Raw genomic sequence first — 17,945 nt, 5'->3', positions numbered from 1 at the left:
TTATCTGAGTATAAATTACAATCGAATAGTAAAATAACCGGATGAAGCCGGCGGCTCTAGTTCACGAAGTCGGCGGCTTCATATCCCAGATCCGGGTTTCTAATTTCTTTCATACAGTTCGAATAATTGAGTAACTGTTCACAAGGTGTTATACGATTCAAACAATTGTAAGGCTATTAGCCCATAACTAAAGTAAAAACAAATGAAAAACAAGAATTAAGATAGAAAATCGTACTGACATAAAAGAAATTGCAAAACAAAACTTGATTGGATAACTTGGAAGTTTAAGATAAACAAAAACCCTAAAGAATTCGTATTTTGTCTCTGAATGCAGAGTACAAAGTCTGGTATATGAAAAACTGACCCTAAGGCCTCTATTTATAACTTCAGAAACCACCAACCCAAGCCGGCGGCTTGGATGGAAAGCCGGCGGTTTCCCTTGACTTGGATTGGGGCCTACGTAAAACTTGACCTTGAAGAATACGTCGTATCTTTCCTGTATCACTTAAGCCGGCGGCTTGAGGACAAAGCCGGCGGCTTGACTTCTTTCGAATCAAGGCTAAAATCTCTTCCAAAATTATCTTGAACTTGGTCGGCAAGTAGAACAAACCGTGTGATTTATGCCGGCAGAAGCCGGCGGCTTGATTTTATTTTGCTTGATCGCCAAGTTTTTCAGTTTTTGTGATCAAATCTGGAACATTCTGGATTTCTGCAGGGAAGCCGACGGCTTCAGTTCCTTTATGCTGGCGGCTTCTGTGACGCCCCGTACAAAACCATCGTGTACGATTCGTTAACAACAGTATCTTTACACGGTCAAGTACTACATGCTGTTTGAAAACCAGTTTGCATTCATAAAAAGATAGCGTTTACAAAAAGATAACGTGACACAAAGGTCGTTACAAAGTCGTTATTCAAATAACATAAGTTACGAATGCAAGATAAAAGTTTCATGATTGAGACGTCTCTAAGTAATGCAGCGGAAATCTAACACAGCATGTCCATAACAGCAAGTCTAAAACACCAAGATAGCAGGTCTAACAGCGGAAGCAACATCGTCTAAGCACCTGAGAAATATACGCTTAAAAGTCAACACGAATGTTGGTGAGCTATAGTTTGTAATCAGTAAAGTAATGTAGACCACAAGTTGTTGTATTCAAAACAGTATGAAAAGTATATGCTTGTCCGTGGGCACCCGGTAACTAACTTAACGTAATAGTAATACCCCCTAAAAGTACACTTGGCGAGTGCGTATGTCCTCGAATTATCAAACACCCATTAAATGCTAGCGCGACTAGCCCGAGTGGGGATGTCAAACCCTATGGATCCATATCTAATATTCGCGTTCACCGGTTCAAAACCAATGATTAAACGTTACCGTGCTAAGGGGAATGTTTATGCCATTATATAACTCACACATATGTAAATTTTAAGTACTCGTGTCAAGTAAGTAAAACGTAAAAAGCGCATGTATTCTCAGTCCCAAAAATAGTTAAGTAGAAAAAGGGAAGCTATAACTCACAGTGAATAACCAGTAAAAGTCGATATGAAACGTATGCAGGTAGTAAGTCGGTCAGAAAGGTCGTCAACCTAAGTCAAAGGTCACTGGGTCAGTATGTTGGCCCAAAAGGTTTAAAAGTGAATAAATTAAGTTTAAGTGTCATCATCATCATCATTCATTATCATAAAAGCTAAGTAAGTTTGACAAGAATAGAGATCGAAACAATAGGCTGATTTTGGTCAGATGCTACAAGCTCTATACCAAACGTAAAGACACGTAGTCAATGGCTATGGCTCCGTATATGAGTCCTATAACCGCTGACCAATTTTCAGAACCGAACTCATATTCGTTTGACCGTGGTGACGGTTTAAGTGCGAGTAGGTCAGAAATTTCAGCACAACATTACAACGGCGTAGTGACTTTCGGAGGGCTATAAATCCTAAACCGTATGTCGGATTAAGTCGAGGCCTAAACGAAAAGTCATCTAATCGAAACGAACTAACTGAAAATAAATTTTAGAGAAGTTCAGGAATCTGATCAGATCCCAAAAAACAGTAAACAAGTGCTCCAGTGGGGTTCTTGGTGCTTGATGCTCATCACGGTTCTCATCCTTGATGCTTGTAGCTTCAAGTGTACAACTCATTGATGGGTTAGCATCACCTCGACCAAGATTCTACCATCAACACACAATATGTTAAGACCAAGTAAGAACACAACTCATTTAAGAGTCTTAGATGGATGATGAACCAAGGTTACATCATATCCTTAGTCTTAACACAATTACAAGTTCTATTTACAACTAAAGCTACAAACTTTACTTTCATCAAACAAGTATGAACATAATCTAAATCAAATAAAGTGATGGAACCCTAAGCTAGAGAGCTTGGATCCTTTTCACACAAGTTATAAGATTACAAAGCTAGAAAGCTTGAATCTTTACAAGATTAATGAGACCATAAGCTATAAAGCTAAGATCTTTAACAAAATAATGAAAGTAATGAGACCATAAGCTAAAAAGCTAAGATCTTTAACATAATAATGAGACCCTAAGCTAAAAAGCTTGGATCTTTAGTGTTCTTGAAGATCTTGAAGCATAAAGCTTGGATCTTTAAGATACATGAAGATTACAAACACAAGTTTGAATCTTTATAACAAAATAACAAGATTACAGCTAAAAGATTTAGATCTACAAAGTAGGTGAAGATTCAAAGCTAGAAAGCTTGAATCTTCCATGTTCTTGAAGGATTCAAATCCATGTTTGAATCTACAAGATGTAATTAAGATCAAAAGCTAAAAAGCTTGATCTTCTAATGATGATGATGAACTCGTGATGATGAGAAGGAGAAGAAGAAAGGAAATTCAAAATACTTACAAGCTTTAGACTAGAGAGAAAATAAATGAACAAGTGTGTGTAAATTGTGAATGAAAATCAAGTGTGAATGGTGAGGAAATGGCTTAGTATTTATGGGAGGTGAGGTGAGGGTGGTGGTGGTTAGGCTGTGGGTTTCCAAGGGGGACACCTTTTTGCTTTTTGGTTAATGGTTGTCTAAAGTTGGTGCTTGTGTTAGGATCCCATGCAACATTAAGGATAATACTTGACAAAAATGCTAGCATGTTCCCTCTAATAAATGAACATTTGTCTTACTTATTAATGGGTCACTAGTTACTTATAATTGGGCTAATTAAATAGTCCACTAACTAGTGCAGGGTGGGCTAAGGTCCAACAAGGTAGAAAGTCCAACAAGACTAACTAGTGTGCTCTAGTAAATTACTAAGCATAATTAAGCATCCAAAAACCCAAGTAATTGTTATTATAAAATAACAATTAGTATTTCGTAGTCATAATATTCCGATTACGATAAAAGTTAAACGTGTACGCAGTTCGTTAAAAACGTCAAGTGACACTAACGGTCATAAAGGCTTACGGGGGGTTAAGTTAAGTATCCTACGTACTTAATGATACGTTTTAACATATAAAAGAAAGTATTCAACATGTAGGAAGTCCCCAGAGTATAATATACTAAGTACGCACAAATACGTAGTTTCGTAAAAACACAAAGCACAAAAGCAAGTCGACAAAGTCGGGTCGTTACATCTTCATCATTTTTCCTGCATTTTTTGGCTGTTTTTGTTCCTGTTTGATACATAATTTCAATAAAATATTAAAAATACCTATTTCCCCATTTTAGAGTGTTTTAGTATTAAAATGACTTCAAATTGCCAAGTTAACTCCTCAAATTGTTGTCAAAATACTATATAATTTAGGAGTTATCAAATACCCCTACTTGAGCTTTTACTTATCCTCAAGTAAACTATTAAATCATATTAATTTAAATGGGTATATAAAACTGAAGTAAAATGAAAAGTTAAAAAGATATCTAATTATTTGAAAGTTAGCTTTTATTATTATAAGAACTAGTCTGAACTAGACCAAGGAGTACAAGTAGTCCTAATGTTTATTAATCCAGATTTATACAAGTTGGTCATCATTGGACTCTTTTGTTTTCTAACTATAAGTTTCATAAGTGTGTGGTTCTCATTGGAACTCTTTTCTTTTATTCTCATTACTCTCACTGGCCTTCATTGGGCTCTTTTAACTTTTCATTTCTTTTGCTTTCATGCTTAGCATTAGCTTTACATTTGGCAATTTTTCTAAGTTGGCCCTTATTAGGACTCTTTTGCTGCCTCAGTGGTCCATGCTTATTATGCCATATGGTAGTGGCTATAAGTTTGCAATCGTTTCACCATTTTTGGCTTTTACTTCATATCTTAAACAAGTAGTCCGATCTCGAAGTTGAGAGTAGTTCTATTTTCAGATTAAGATTAAGTAAATAAAAAGACATAAGTTTGACTAAGAATTTATACATCCTAATTTTTTTAAATTTGTACCCATTTTATTTTCAAGAAATCAATTTATAACCATTTTAACCATCTTCCACCCCACACTTAGAAAGTTGCAATGTCCTCATTGCATAAAAATATAAAGAGGAATACAATTAAAAGCGAGGAAAGCAAATCTCCCCTTTTCGAGCTTTTATATGTAGCCGAGAAGCATCTAAAGTTGCTTCGTCACCTATCCTTTCTTCTTTCAACATCACATACTTATAACAAAATAAATCAACCAAACAAAGCATATATAATAATAATAATAATAATAATAATAATAATAATAATAATAATAATAATAATAATAATAATAATAATAATAATAATAATAATAATAATAATAATAATAATAATAATAATAATAATAATAAGTTCCATGCGTACGATAGTTAAACATACCCAAATTATTACAGACCATAGTTCAAATCATCAGAATAAAAGTAATGATAATAATAATGTCATAACATAGCCATAGCATAAGATAATGAACAAGCATCATCACGGGGAGCTCCTCATCCCCTACTCCTCAACATCCTCATCAATGTCAATAGCAGGCTGGATCTGGGCCAAGACAAAATCACGACCATAACGCGCTGGTGGGAATGCAACATCTGGAGCATACTGTTGTGGTGGCTCATAATAGGTGGGCTCAAAAGGGTCGGTACTCGAGTAATGACCATAAAACCTCTCATCATTATGAACTACCCACTGAACTGAGTAGTCCATATGCCCCTGCTCGTACCTAGTCTCCCTCCTAAATGCATAAAACTCAGACCTATCCTCTTGGTGTTTAGCCAACAACTCCCGATGATGATCCCCCATCATAGCTGACATATCACCCTGACTAGTGTTCAGGGCCGTCATCATCTCTAGATCGGCTACTCGAGGCCTCAGTGTAAGGCCCCTCCTGATGCTGCTCAACATCTGTCAACTGACCAACCGGCGGATTATACAGGACAAAACTCTCACCCAGCCCTCTCTTAACAACCTTAGCACTCAACCACATCCTCCATTAACCTGACCAATCTCAGACATAAGAAAACCGAAACCAACAGTCGGAATCCCTAACCTCCTAGTAATCAACATCACAAAATAACCACCACAAACAACACTGGCCTTTGTCCTACCCCTAGCTACTTTACTCAAATAATCCGCTACACAATAAGGAATGTTAACTGGCTGACGGTTAAACATCTGAGATGAATACCAACAATCTGTCTGAGTTATCTTCTCTGTATTCTCCTTTCGCAAGGAGATAGTGTGGGCAAGCAAGACCTGAAAGCATCGCATGTAAGGGAAAACAATGTGTTTCGTCCTCACATCATTATTAAGAAAATGCATATTAGGAGCACCAAACTCACTCCAAGAAGCGTCATAATCAAAACCTTGATTAGCACCCGACTGGCCCTGTCTCACAGTACTAGCAAGAAAATCCTCAAACCAAGTAGCATTAGCAAACTCCCTATAAACCCCAAAAGCCTAAGCAATATCAACCATACTCATCGACTGCGCACGTCCACCCAGTCGAAACCTAAAGAATGAAACATCTGTCACACTCTGAGCGTGACGAGAACAAGCAGCAGACGCCAATAACTTATAAACAAGATTGGGATAAATCGGCACACGAATATTAAACAAGTTGAACCACTCATCCATAACCACACTCATCCCTCCCCCATTAGCCAAAGGGACCAAGTAATTAGTTTGCATCATCTCTTTATAAGCAATAGTCAACCCAACAGAGTTTAAAGCTGACCAATCAATCTCATAAGGTGCCAACATCTCATGACGCATCATCCTCTTTAGCCTAAGAGCCATGGTCTGAAACCCCGGATCGCATGGTGGAAACCTTAACCACTCGTGTAATGAAGCCCAATCAACCCGAATTTCAACTGGCTCAGATTCCTCCTTGTTTCTAACTCTCTGTTTAACAGTTTAAGACAAATCAAATAATTATTAGCAATAAAAATTTAAAGATTCGAGTTTTATAACGAAGCCGGCGGCTTTAGTAGCCCATGCCTAACCTGCAAAAGATTTCACTTTTTCTAAACCTGTTCAAACAACAATTTTCGATTCGTGTTTAATTAAGATGATGCAGGCGGCTTAATTTCAAAGCCGGCGGCTTTATGTGGATATTCAGTATATTTAGGTTTTTAGGGTTTTATCTTTACAATCTTAGCAATAATCACTATAACAGCAATTTCTAAGCAATTCTGAGCAATTTCTATACCAGCAAACTAACATCATCAATTCTAATTGAGGGAAATCAAAGGATGCCGACGGCTTCATATTGATGTTGGCGGCTTCATGGCATGGAAGAGGAAGTATTTCTATTTTGTAGAAAAGAAAGGGATTTTGACAATGCAGAGTTAAAATCGAAACTTACTCTTAAAGCCATGGTTGTTTAGAAGGTGGATGGAGAAAACACTAAATTTTGGGTCTTGAGAGCGTTTTGGATGTTTATGTTTGTAAAAAATGAAAAAGTGAGGAGGATTAAGGTTTAAAATATGTGTACAGTGTAAGCCGGCGGCTTCATAAGCCAAGCCGGCGGCTTCATGGTCAAAAAGCATTTATTGAATGACAAGTGCGCAACGTTTTCTACTTTTACCAGGCCGGCGGCTTCGTGAGGCTAAAGCCGGCGGCTTCAATGTAATTTTTATTTTTTCCATTTTTGGAAATTTTAACAAAATATACAAACTCTACAGTATTTTTTTTAGTTATGTATTTTAAACTTTAATGGCAGTGAGGGAAATTACTTCCCCTCCTAGTAACACGTTTTTCTCAAAGTAGATTTTTAAATGATGGCCATTTATTTTAAATGTGTCCCCTTTCTTATTATATAATTCAACATATCCGGTGGAAAAAGATTGTTTGACTATAAACGGGCCCATCCATCTAGATCTTAATTTTTTAGGGGAACATTTGTATTTTGATTGAAAAATTAGAACACTATCCCCTGGTTGAAAATTTTTAATATTTTTAATCCGAGCTTCGTGCCATCTTTTTGTTTTATTATTATATGTCATTGAATTTTCATAGGCAAAAAGTCTAAGTTCATCAAGTTGGTTTAATTGGACAAGTCTGTGTTTTCCTGCTTCTTTAGGATCTAAGTTACATTGCTTTAAAGCCCAATATGCTCGGTGTTCAATTTCAACAGGTAGATGACAAGCTTTTCCATAAACTAGCCTAAAAGGAGTAGTTCTTATAGGTGTTTTATATGCAGTTCGGAAAGTCCATAGTGCATCATCTAACTTTCGAGACCAGAGTTTTGGGTTCTTTTCAACTGTACGTTCGAGAATCCTTTTTAGTCCTCGATTTGTATTTTCAACTTGACCACTTGTTTTAGGGTGGTAAGCTGTAGAAAAATGATGGTTAACCCCATATCTTTTTAGAACTTTCTCGAGTAGTTGGTTAGTGAAATGGTTCCACGGTCACTAATTAAAGCTTTAGAAAAACCAAATCGACAGAATAATTTCTTTAGAAAGTCAACTACTACTCGTGAGTCGTTGGTAGGAAGAGCTTTTGCTTCATCCCATTTAGAAATGTAGTCAACAGCCACGAGAATATATTGGTTTCTTTCGTAAGAGGGAAATGGTCCCATAAAATCAATACCCCACACATCAAATATTTCGCATACTTGAATATTTTGGCGGGGCATCTCATCATATTTAGAGAGGTTTCCTTCCCTTTGACATGCATCACAAGTTTAGAGTAACTTATGTGCATCTTGGAATATGGTAGGCCAATAAAATCCTGCATCTAAAATTTTGCGAGCAGTGTAGTTAGGACCAAAGTGTCCACCTGGCGCACTACTATGACATTTTAACAGGATTTATTTGCTTCTTTACCATGAACACAACGGCGAGTAATTTGGGTGGGACCTACTTTAAATAACTAAGGATTTTCCCAAAACTAATGTTTTAAATCGGCGAAGAATTTTTTTCTTTGTTGATAAGTTAGATCTTTTCTCAGTTCTTTAGCGGCTAAATAGTTTGCAAAGTCAGCAAACCATGAGTATGACTCATCCGAGAATATCATAAGACACTCATCAGGAAATGTGTCTTGAATTTTATCTAAGTTGTCTAGATTTGGATTTTCTAAACGTGAAAGATGATCTGCTGCGACATTTTCAGCTCTTTTTTTATCAATCATTTGCATATCAAATTCTTGTAGGAGTAAAACCCATCGTAAGAGTCCTTTTGAGTCGAGTTTATTAAGTAAATATTTAAGGGCAGATTGATCGGTGTAAACTGTTACTTTATTCATTATTAAATATGGTCGAAATTTATCGAGGGTGAAGACTATTGCTAACAGTTCCTTTTCAGTGGTTGTATAATTTAATTGAGCACCCGCTAGTGTTTTACTAGCATAGTAAATTGGGTGAAAATGTTTTTCTTTTTGTTGCCCTTAAACAGCTCCTATTGCATAATCACTAGCATCACACATGAGTTCGAAGGGTTTAGACCAATCAGGTGAAATAATAATGGGTGCATTAGTGATTTTTTCTTTTAAAATAGAAAAAGCTTTTTTACAATCTTCATTAAATTCAAAAGTTGCATCTTTTTCTAGAAGTTTAGTTAGCGGTCGAGCAATTTTGGAAAAATCTTGAATGAAACGTCTATAAAATCCAGCATGTCCTAGGAAACTTCTAATTGATTTAACACTAGTGGGTTCGGGAAGGTTGACAATAACATTGATTTTCACTTTATCAACCTCAATTCCTTTATTAGAAAGTTTATGGCCGAGGACAATGCATTCTCTTACCATAAAATGCCATTTTCCCAATTAAGAACAAGATTCGTTTTTTCACAACGAGCAAGCATTTTATCAAGATTAGAAAGACAGGAGTCAAAAGATGTTCCAAAGACGAAAAAATCTTCCATATAGACTTCCATAAAATCTTCCACCATGTCGTGAAAGATAGCTTTCATACATCTTTGGAAGGTGCCAGGGGCATTACATAACCTAAACGGAATTCTTCGATAGGCGAAAGTACCAAAAGGACAAGTGAAAGTGGTTTTCTGTTGATCCTGAGGGTCAATTGGAATTTGAAAACATCCAGAGAAACCATCCAAGAAACAATAATATTCTTTTTCGGCTAATCTTTCAATCATTTGATCAATAAACGGAAGTGGAAAATGATCTTTTCGGGTTGCTTCGTTTAATTTACGATAATCTATGAAAACTCGCCAACCGGTAACGGTTCGAGTTGGAATTAATTCTTTATTTTCGTTTAGGACAACAGTGGTTCCTCCCTTTTTAGACACACATTGAACTGGGCTAACCCATTGGCTATTAGATATAGGATAAATCATTCATGCGTCTAATAATTTTAAAACTTCCTTTTTTACTACTTCGGCCATATTAGGGTTTAGATGTCTTTGTCTTTGAATTATGGGTTTTGCGTTTTCTTCTAATAGAATTTTATGTGTACAGAAGGTGATCAATTTCCGGAATATCGGAGGTTTTCCACGCAAAAGCCTTTTTATGTTTTTTCAAAACTTCTAAAAGTTGTTCTTTTTGATCTTTGGATAACTCGGAGGAAATGATTACTGGAAGTTCTTAATTATCTTTTAGAAAAACATATTCTAGATGAGAAGGTAACTCTTTTAATTCTAATTTTAGCGGTGCTTCGAGAGAGTGTTTTATTGTTAATTCATCAGTTAGGTTCATGTTCTTCTTCTATTAATTTATTCATTTCATCTTTCATTAATTCTTCAAATTATTTATCAAGGTTTTCCTCTTTTATTTAACACACAAATTCATCTATATCCATTAATAAAAATTCATCAAATTCTTCTTCAATACACTTTTCTACATATTTTATTGTAGGGCAAGTGAGATCTAGTTCAAGACGATTATTTAAAGTGATCCTATCATCACCTATTCCTAAACTATCTGTATTAGTTTGCATTTGAAATTCAAAAGCAGCAGTTCTTAGAAATGGTCTACCTAATATTATTGGTATTTTATCATTTTCTTTCATTTCTAGGACAACAAAATCGGCGGGAAAAGTGAATTTATAAATTTGTACGGGTATATTTTTGGCTATTCCCATTGGGTAATTAAAAGATCTATCGACCAAACAGATAGACATTCTAGTGGGAGTTAGTTCTCCCAGACCTAATCTTTTATATAATGAATATGGTATTAAATTTATACTAGCGCATGTATCTGCTAACGCTTGATATATTCTAGATTTATTAAATGAGCATGGGACAATAATACTTCCTTAGTCTCCTAGTTTTTTAGGTATATCATATTTTTGAAAAATAGCTTTACATTCTTTTATAATAAACCTAGAAGATTTTTCGGCGTCTTTACCTTTATTAGATAATAAAGTTTTTAAGCATTTTCCATAATGAGGATTTTCTTTTAGTAAGTCTATTAAAGGTATGTTAACGTTTATTTTGCTAAACATATTAGCGAAGTCCTCTAAATGCTTTTGTTGTTTCTCTTTCCTAAGTTGTTGAGGGTATGGAACAGGTTCTAACGGTCTATCAATCTTAGGGGGTGCATCTTTTTTTACAGGAGTATCATCATTACTTTTTTCAATACTAATTTCATTAAGTAGTTCATGATTTTCCTCTTGACTAGGCATAATAGGGTCTTGAGTTGTTTTACCACTCCTAGTAGTTATAGCTTGAATTTCTTGATTTCCCCTAGGATTTTCTAATGTATTAGATGGTAATGTTCCAGTTTCTCTTATAGCTAATTGTTTAGATAAGGTTCTTAAATCTTTTTCTAGGTTAAGTATTAAATTTTGATGATTATGATATAGCTCGGAAATTTTTTATATAAGATAACATTATTCAATTCAGTTTGATTATAAATATATCCTTGTATCATATCCGTTAATCCTTTACTTATGGTTTCTTCTTGTGAGATGTGAGAGATATTTCCTAAAATGAATTTTTCCTTTAATTATTTTAGCTCTTTTTCTAGGATTTCTATTTTATCTTGTAAAGTGGTTATTTCTTTCTTAACTTCAATTCTATTTTCCTATTGATTATTATTTGCTTAATACCAATCATGTGATTGAATGGCTAAATCAAAAATTAATTGTTGTAACTCCTCGGGAGTTTTAGAAAGAGCTGCACCACCAGCAGCGATGTCAATTTGTTTTCTAGTAGAAACTGTAATATTTTTATAAAATTGCATAAATCTTTGGACATCATTTAGTCCGTATTGAGGGCATGATTTTATTAATTTTTGATATTTAGTCCAAGTATCATATAAAGTTTCTTGAGATTCTTGTTTAAATTGAGTTATCTCATTTTGTAATCTTATCATTTTAGAAGGTGGAAACAATCATTTTAAGAATTTTTCAACCATTTGATCCCTTGTAGAGATTTTTCTTTCAGCAAGTTGATTAAACAAGTCCTTGGTTTCTCTATTAAGGATCCAAGGAAAAAGCATAAGATAAATGTGTTCATCTTCTATCTTATTATATTTAAATAGTGTGCAAATACTAGCGAAGTTTCGAAGATGTTGATAAACATCTTCCTCAACAGTTCCTTTAAAGTGACATTCTTCTTTAATTAAATATAATATTTGTTTTTCGATAGTGAAATTAGTCTTAATAGTTGGTGGAATTATAGTTGGTGGAATTGGTGTTTTAAATTTATATTCTTTATGATTCCACTGCGTTCTCCGGCAGCGGCGCCAAAAAGTTGATGTATCAAAAGTGTGTGCAGTATTGCGTTCCTTTTAATCAAACTTTTTAATTTATAATATCTTAATTTACGGTTCACTTTTAACACCCTAACGAGCAACAGAACCCGATCAGATGTAGTTTAGTATTTAGTAAGTTAAGGTTCGTCCCAAGAGAACGAGTGGATTTAGAATATAAAATTTGATTTTAAGATTTGGTTGTTTTGAATAACAATTAAATAAAGAACAGATAAATTACAAGAAAATAAATTAAAGAGATAAACAATATTGAATAAAACAAATGCTTGAATCTTTCACACCTTGCTCACAATTGCCTTTTGAATTAAAACCAAACTCGAATTTATTAATGACCTAAGAATATCTAATCTAAGATTAGTTGATCAGGTTAACCCTAGAATAGATGTCTAGATTTCTTGCTTGCTTAAGACCTAATAATATATTTAATATGATTAATCCAACCCTAATTATAGTTACTAGCCATAATCCTCACTACTAAAATAATTCGATTTTATTTTATTTAAGTTTACTAAGTTTTAAACCTAGTAATGTTCTAGTTAAAACTTAATAGTGATTGACTAATGTAAATCAGACTAATCTAACAGTGGTGTTTTAATCAGGCATAAGACATAACAAAGAATCCAGAGATTCTGCCAAATTACTGTTTCTGTGAATTTAGGATAAAGCCGGCGTCTCGGTCAACGAAGCTGGCAGCTTCGTTGATTTTGTTGAATATTTCCGCCGAAGACTGTTTTAATTTTATTTGAGTATAAATTACAATCGAATAGTAAAATAACTGGATGAAGCCGGCGGCTCTGGTTCATGAAGCAGGAGGCTTCATATCCCAGATCTGGGTTTGTAATTTCTTTCATACAGTTCGAATAATTGAGCAACTGTTCACAAGGTGTTACATGATTCAAGCATATGTAAGGCTATTAGGCCATAACTAAAGTAAAAACAAATTAAAAACAAGAATTAAGATAGAAAATCATACCTACATAAAAGAATTTACAAAACAAAACTTGATTGGTTAACTTGGAAGTTTAAGATAAACAAAAACCCTAAATAATTCATATTTTGTCTCTGAATGTAGAGTACAAAGTCTGGTATATGAAAAACTGACCCTAAGGCCTCTATTTATAACATCAGAAACCGCCAACCCAAACTGGTGGCTTGGATGGGAAGCCGGCGACTTCCTTTGACTTGGATTGGGGCCTACGTAAAACTTCACCTTGAAGAATACGTCGTATCATTCCTGCATCACTTAAGTCAGAGGCTTCAGGACAAAGCCGGCGGCTTGACTTCTTTCGAATCAAGGCGAAAATCTCTTCCAAAATTAGCTTGAACTTGGTCGGCAAGTAGAACAAACCGTGTGATTTAGGCCGGCGGCTTCAGTGTGAAGCCGGCGGCTTGACTGTATTTTGCTTGATCGCCAAGTTTTTCAAATTCTGTGATCAAATCTGGAACATTCTAAATTTCTGCAGGGAAGCCGGCGGCTTCAGTGCCTTTATGCCGGCGGCTTCATCATCTTTCTTGCATTATTGGTTGTTTTTGTTCTCGTTTGATACATAATTTCAACAAAATATTAAAAATATCTATTTCCCCATTTTTACCCGTTTTAGAGTGTTTTAGTATTAAAATGACTTCAAATTGCCAAGATAACTCCTCAAAATGTTATCAAGTGTTTTAGTATTAAAATGACTTCAAATTGCCAAGATAACTCCTCAAAATGTTATCAAAATACTGTATAATTTAGGTGTTATCATATACACATACCCACTTACCCATATACCAGACATAAACATGCATACAAAGATCTCTTTAAAAAAAAACCTACTCGTCTATTCTAATTCTAATCCTCCACGCACTCCTATCAGAAGTCATGTCCTCGGTCAATAGAAGGAAGCAATACGTTACACGAAAACAAAAGTGGTTGTTGAGATCACAACCACAATCAAAACCTCGCTTTACAAACAATAAAAATAGAAACTAGCCTAACAAGCATAAGAGTATGAATTTGAGATCCATTGTAACCAATCAATCTTAACACATTTTAAATGGTTTGAGACTCATTCAAACGATTTGAGTTGGATTTCCATTAATGTTGTCGGACCGGTCCAACACTTACCCGAAAACGCTTTAAGATTCCGGTTTCGCCAAATCAAATACGCACAAACTCATTCCGTAACTTGCCAAATTTTCAACCCCCACATGAAAGTGGACGATTACATTGGCCCCGAATAATTTCATCTATGCTTAGGTTCGAAACCGAACCGAATCTCCACCATTTGAAAACTCTTTCCCAAACATTAAAAGCGTGCTTACAAAGAATAAGAGAGTGATCGATTGTTTACAACCCGTCATTATACAGTGGACAACGAACTGAATCCAAGTCGATCCCTCTTTTATCCAATTCAACTCGACTATCACTTTACTTTTTTGAAATTTTGAGTAAAACTAATAAATTATTATGGTATATTTAGACTCTCCAATTTATATAATATTACTCTATATTTAAAATTTACTATTCAAGCTCATCACATAATATATTTCATTGAATTGATTGATTGTATGTATCATAAAATAGGTGGTAATAAAATTGTGAACATTTGTTAAAGTCAACATTTGTTAAAGTCAAAGATGATTGAAGATATATTCAATTATCCTTTATAATTTTGCAAATGGTGGATTTAAAAAATTACTCCCTAGTGACTAATCTAATTAAATTTTTTCTTTTGAAAAGCAAACATTTCATTGCAGAGGACTAAAAGGGAGCCCAACCCAAAACAACACGATAGGAGATAGATGCCGATATCGATAGCTTATCAACAAAGCATCGAGAGTTGCAAAGATGGCAACTTAAAGAACTATTCTAGCTAAACCATTATACAACAAATTTAGATAGTGTAACAAGGATTTGCAAGCCACTCTTACCACTTAATCTTCATATTCTTGACACGAGAGGAATTTCATTCGAATGATTTTAGTTGAATCTCCATTAACGCCGTAGGACCATTCTAACTTTTATTTGAAAAATCCTTTTTGAGTTCAGTTATTCAACAATAGATATGCACACGTCCATTCCGTAGCTTGCTAAATTCTCGATCTCATCGAACACATTACTTGATTGCTCTTTCCACGAAATTTTCATTAATGCTTAAGTTCGATACAGGACCATATCTTCACCAGTTGTATATCATTTCCCAAACATCAAAAGAGTGTCGGCAAAAGAAGAAGGTGTGGTAGATTGTTTTTACGTTGTCATCACATAAGGGACATCTCACGAAATTGAGATTGATCACTATTTTATCTAAATCAACACGAGTTGGGATATGTTTTCTTAAGACTCTCCACATAAATAAATCAACTTTTCCCGGGACCAAATTATTCTTTAAGGTTTCTTGTCGTGTTCTATGGTCTAGAAGAATGCGGTCATCAACCAATCTTGCCAATTTTTCGTAATAATGATGCCGTTTGTTGCTAGCTTCCAATACCAATCATCATTACTCCTATCATGTTTTTCGTAATTTTCAATGTTCGTCGAGAGTGACTGTAGCTCGTCTAAAGCTCGCCCTATTATATGTCGATTCCAGTTCCAATTAAAAAACTACAACTGATCGACCCACCTGACTCTGTCGCGTATCGATGTTCCCTTTTCAGCTTCAAAATGAAAAGCTGCTTGTACTTGTCCTTTACAGGGGTTTCTCATAACCACGTATCTTCTCAAAATGCAGTTGAACTGTTGTCACCAATATCTTTTGTAATTAAGTTTTTGAAGTTCAGCCTGATGTCATCAATTATCTCAACCTGAACGCACAATATTTAACCAAACACTACCCTTCCCTTCTGGTCTACTATGGCTTGGGGAGGAGTATACCGCTAGGCCCATCAATACTTTTCAAAGATTTGGCCCAAAGAGAATTTGCTTCGATTTTGGCCCGCCCAAACCATTTCCCTGAAAGCGCTCGATTTATCCCCCCGGGTGAACCAATGTTTAGACCTCATTTGTCATAAGGAAAAAGCGAGTCATCCCATTTGATCCATGTTAGTTTTGTACTCACACCCGAACCCCCCAAAAACGAGTTTGACTAATACTTTCAAGGCATTTAACGACACTCAACAGAAGAGGGAAAAATAATTTAGCGGTATACTATTAAGGACTGATTTAACAAGCGTTAACCTCTCACAGAAAGAAATCATTTTTGCTTTCCAATCCGTGAGCCTTAAGTTGAATTTATCAATTATGGGTTTCCAACTATCAATTCGATTCATATTCCTTTCGATCGGTAGGCTAAATACGTAAAAGAGAACTCGCCAACTTTGCAACCAATCCAGAGAGCCATTTGATATACTTCTGCTTTTATCACGCCTAAACCGAAAATAAGACTCTTATCGAAGTTGATTTTGAGGCCCCATACCTTTTCAAAGCAACTTAATAATTTCATGAATCTGACTTGACCCCTTTTTAAGCTTTAGTGCGTGGCGCACACTTTTCCTTCACCATAAATTCTACGTTTTAAGTGTTTTGACCCATTTACATCAACCCAATTGATCAATAACACGTGCATTTCAATTAAAACCCATTTTACCTTCAAATATAACATTAAACAACACTTCGATTACGTTTAATAATATGCATACGTCCATTGAGTATCAAACGACCCCTTAAACCACAAAATATGTTAACTTTGACCCGAAAGTAACATAAAAGTTACATAGATAATACAGACTAGAAGATAAAATATGATGGAGGAGAGAGAGACAAGCACCAATGGCGAAGAATATTTATAAAAAATCATACACTTACATATATGTGAAAAATGGTACCAATTGGTAAAAAACTCTTGTTCTAGCTTCATAAAACCAAACATGCTATCCATTTTAATATTGTATCTAGTAAGATGTCGGATAACCGCTCCTATTATTTTATGTTTATATCTATATGTTTCTTTTTCGTAGAGGTCTTAATAATAACTGAACAGGTTTATATGGCACTTTAAGTAATATTTTTACTTAAAATCATCCATCTAATCATAATGATGTTTTTTTCTATGACTGGTGCAGGATTTGTTTGGCGCTGGCACTGATACAACCTCAAACACGTTAGAATGGGCAATGGCAGAGGTACTATGCAACCCGCACACACTGGTAAAAGTTAAAGAGGAATTCGAAGAAGTTATCGGTAGAGGAAATATTGTACAAGAGAGTGACATATCAAAACTACCTTATCTATGTTGTATTGTGAAGGAAACGCTAAGGATTCACCCACCAGTCCCCTTCTTAATACCCAGAAAAATTAACACCGAAGTCAACTTAAATGGTTACACCGTGCCCAAGAATACACAAGTTCTTGTTAATGTTTGGGCCATAGGGCTAGACCCAAACATTTGGGAGGACTCATTGAAGTTTAAACCAGAGAGGTTCTTAGCATCTGGAGTTGATGTTCGAGGTAAGGATTTTGAGTTGATACCATTTGGAGCTGGGCGAAGAATATGTCCCGGTTTGCCACTTGCTAATCGTGTCCTTCTGGTGATGTTAGGATCATTACTCAATACTTTTGATTGGAATCTTGAATCTGAAATTCAAACTGATTCATTAGACTTGAAAGAGAAGTTTGGACTCACTTTACAGAAGGCGGATCCTCTTTGCGTTATCCCAGTTCCCTTGAAGTAGTGTTAATATATTTTCTTAATTTACCCTCACTAGTACCAATAATAAAACATATCATAATCATAGATCGAAGAAGAAAAAACTTTGCCTTTATATGTCTCTTCAGTTTGGATCACACTAAGTTATAAAAATTCTTATTCATAGTTTCGAGTGTCTTATTTATTGTATTTCAGTTTCAATTTCAATATATAGTTTATTCTATCAACTCTTATTTATATTT

The 17,945-nt window shown here is 35.0% G+C and overlaps 1 protein-coding gene across 1 annotated transcript in view; it reads left to right on the top strand.

Annotated features, from left to right (window-relative positions):
- Positions 1-17,728, top strand: part of LOC139848969 (7-ethoxycoumarin O-deethylase-like) — a 37,387-nt gene extending 19,659 nt beyond the window's left edge. Inside the window, exon 2 of the mRNA XM_071838648.1 lies at positions 17,120-17,728. Within this exon, the coding sequence (XP_071694749.1) occupies positions 17,120-17,728 (609 nt within the window). The remainder of the gene's footprint in view (positions 1-17,119) is intronic.
- The last annotated feature ends 217 nt before the right edge of the window (positions 17,729-17,945 follow it).

This window comes from Rutidosis leptorrhynchoides, chromosome 5 (genome assembly GCF_046630445.1).
Source record: "Rutidosis leptorrhynchoides isolate AG116_Rl617_1_P2 chromosome 5, CSIRO_AGI_Rlap_v1, whole genome shotgun sequence".
NCBI classification, from domain to species: Eukaryota; Viridiplantae; Streptophyta; class Magnoliopsida; order Asterales; family Asteraceae; genus Rutidosis; species Rutidosis leptorrhynchoides.
The sequence above is the reverse complement of the archived record's forward strand: the minus strand, read 5'-3'. Positions and strand labels throughout refer to the sequence as shown.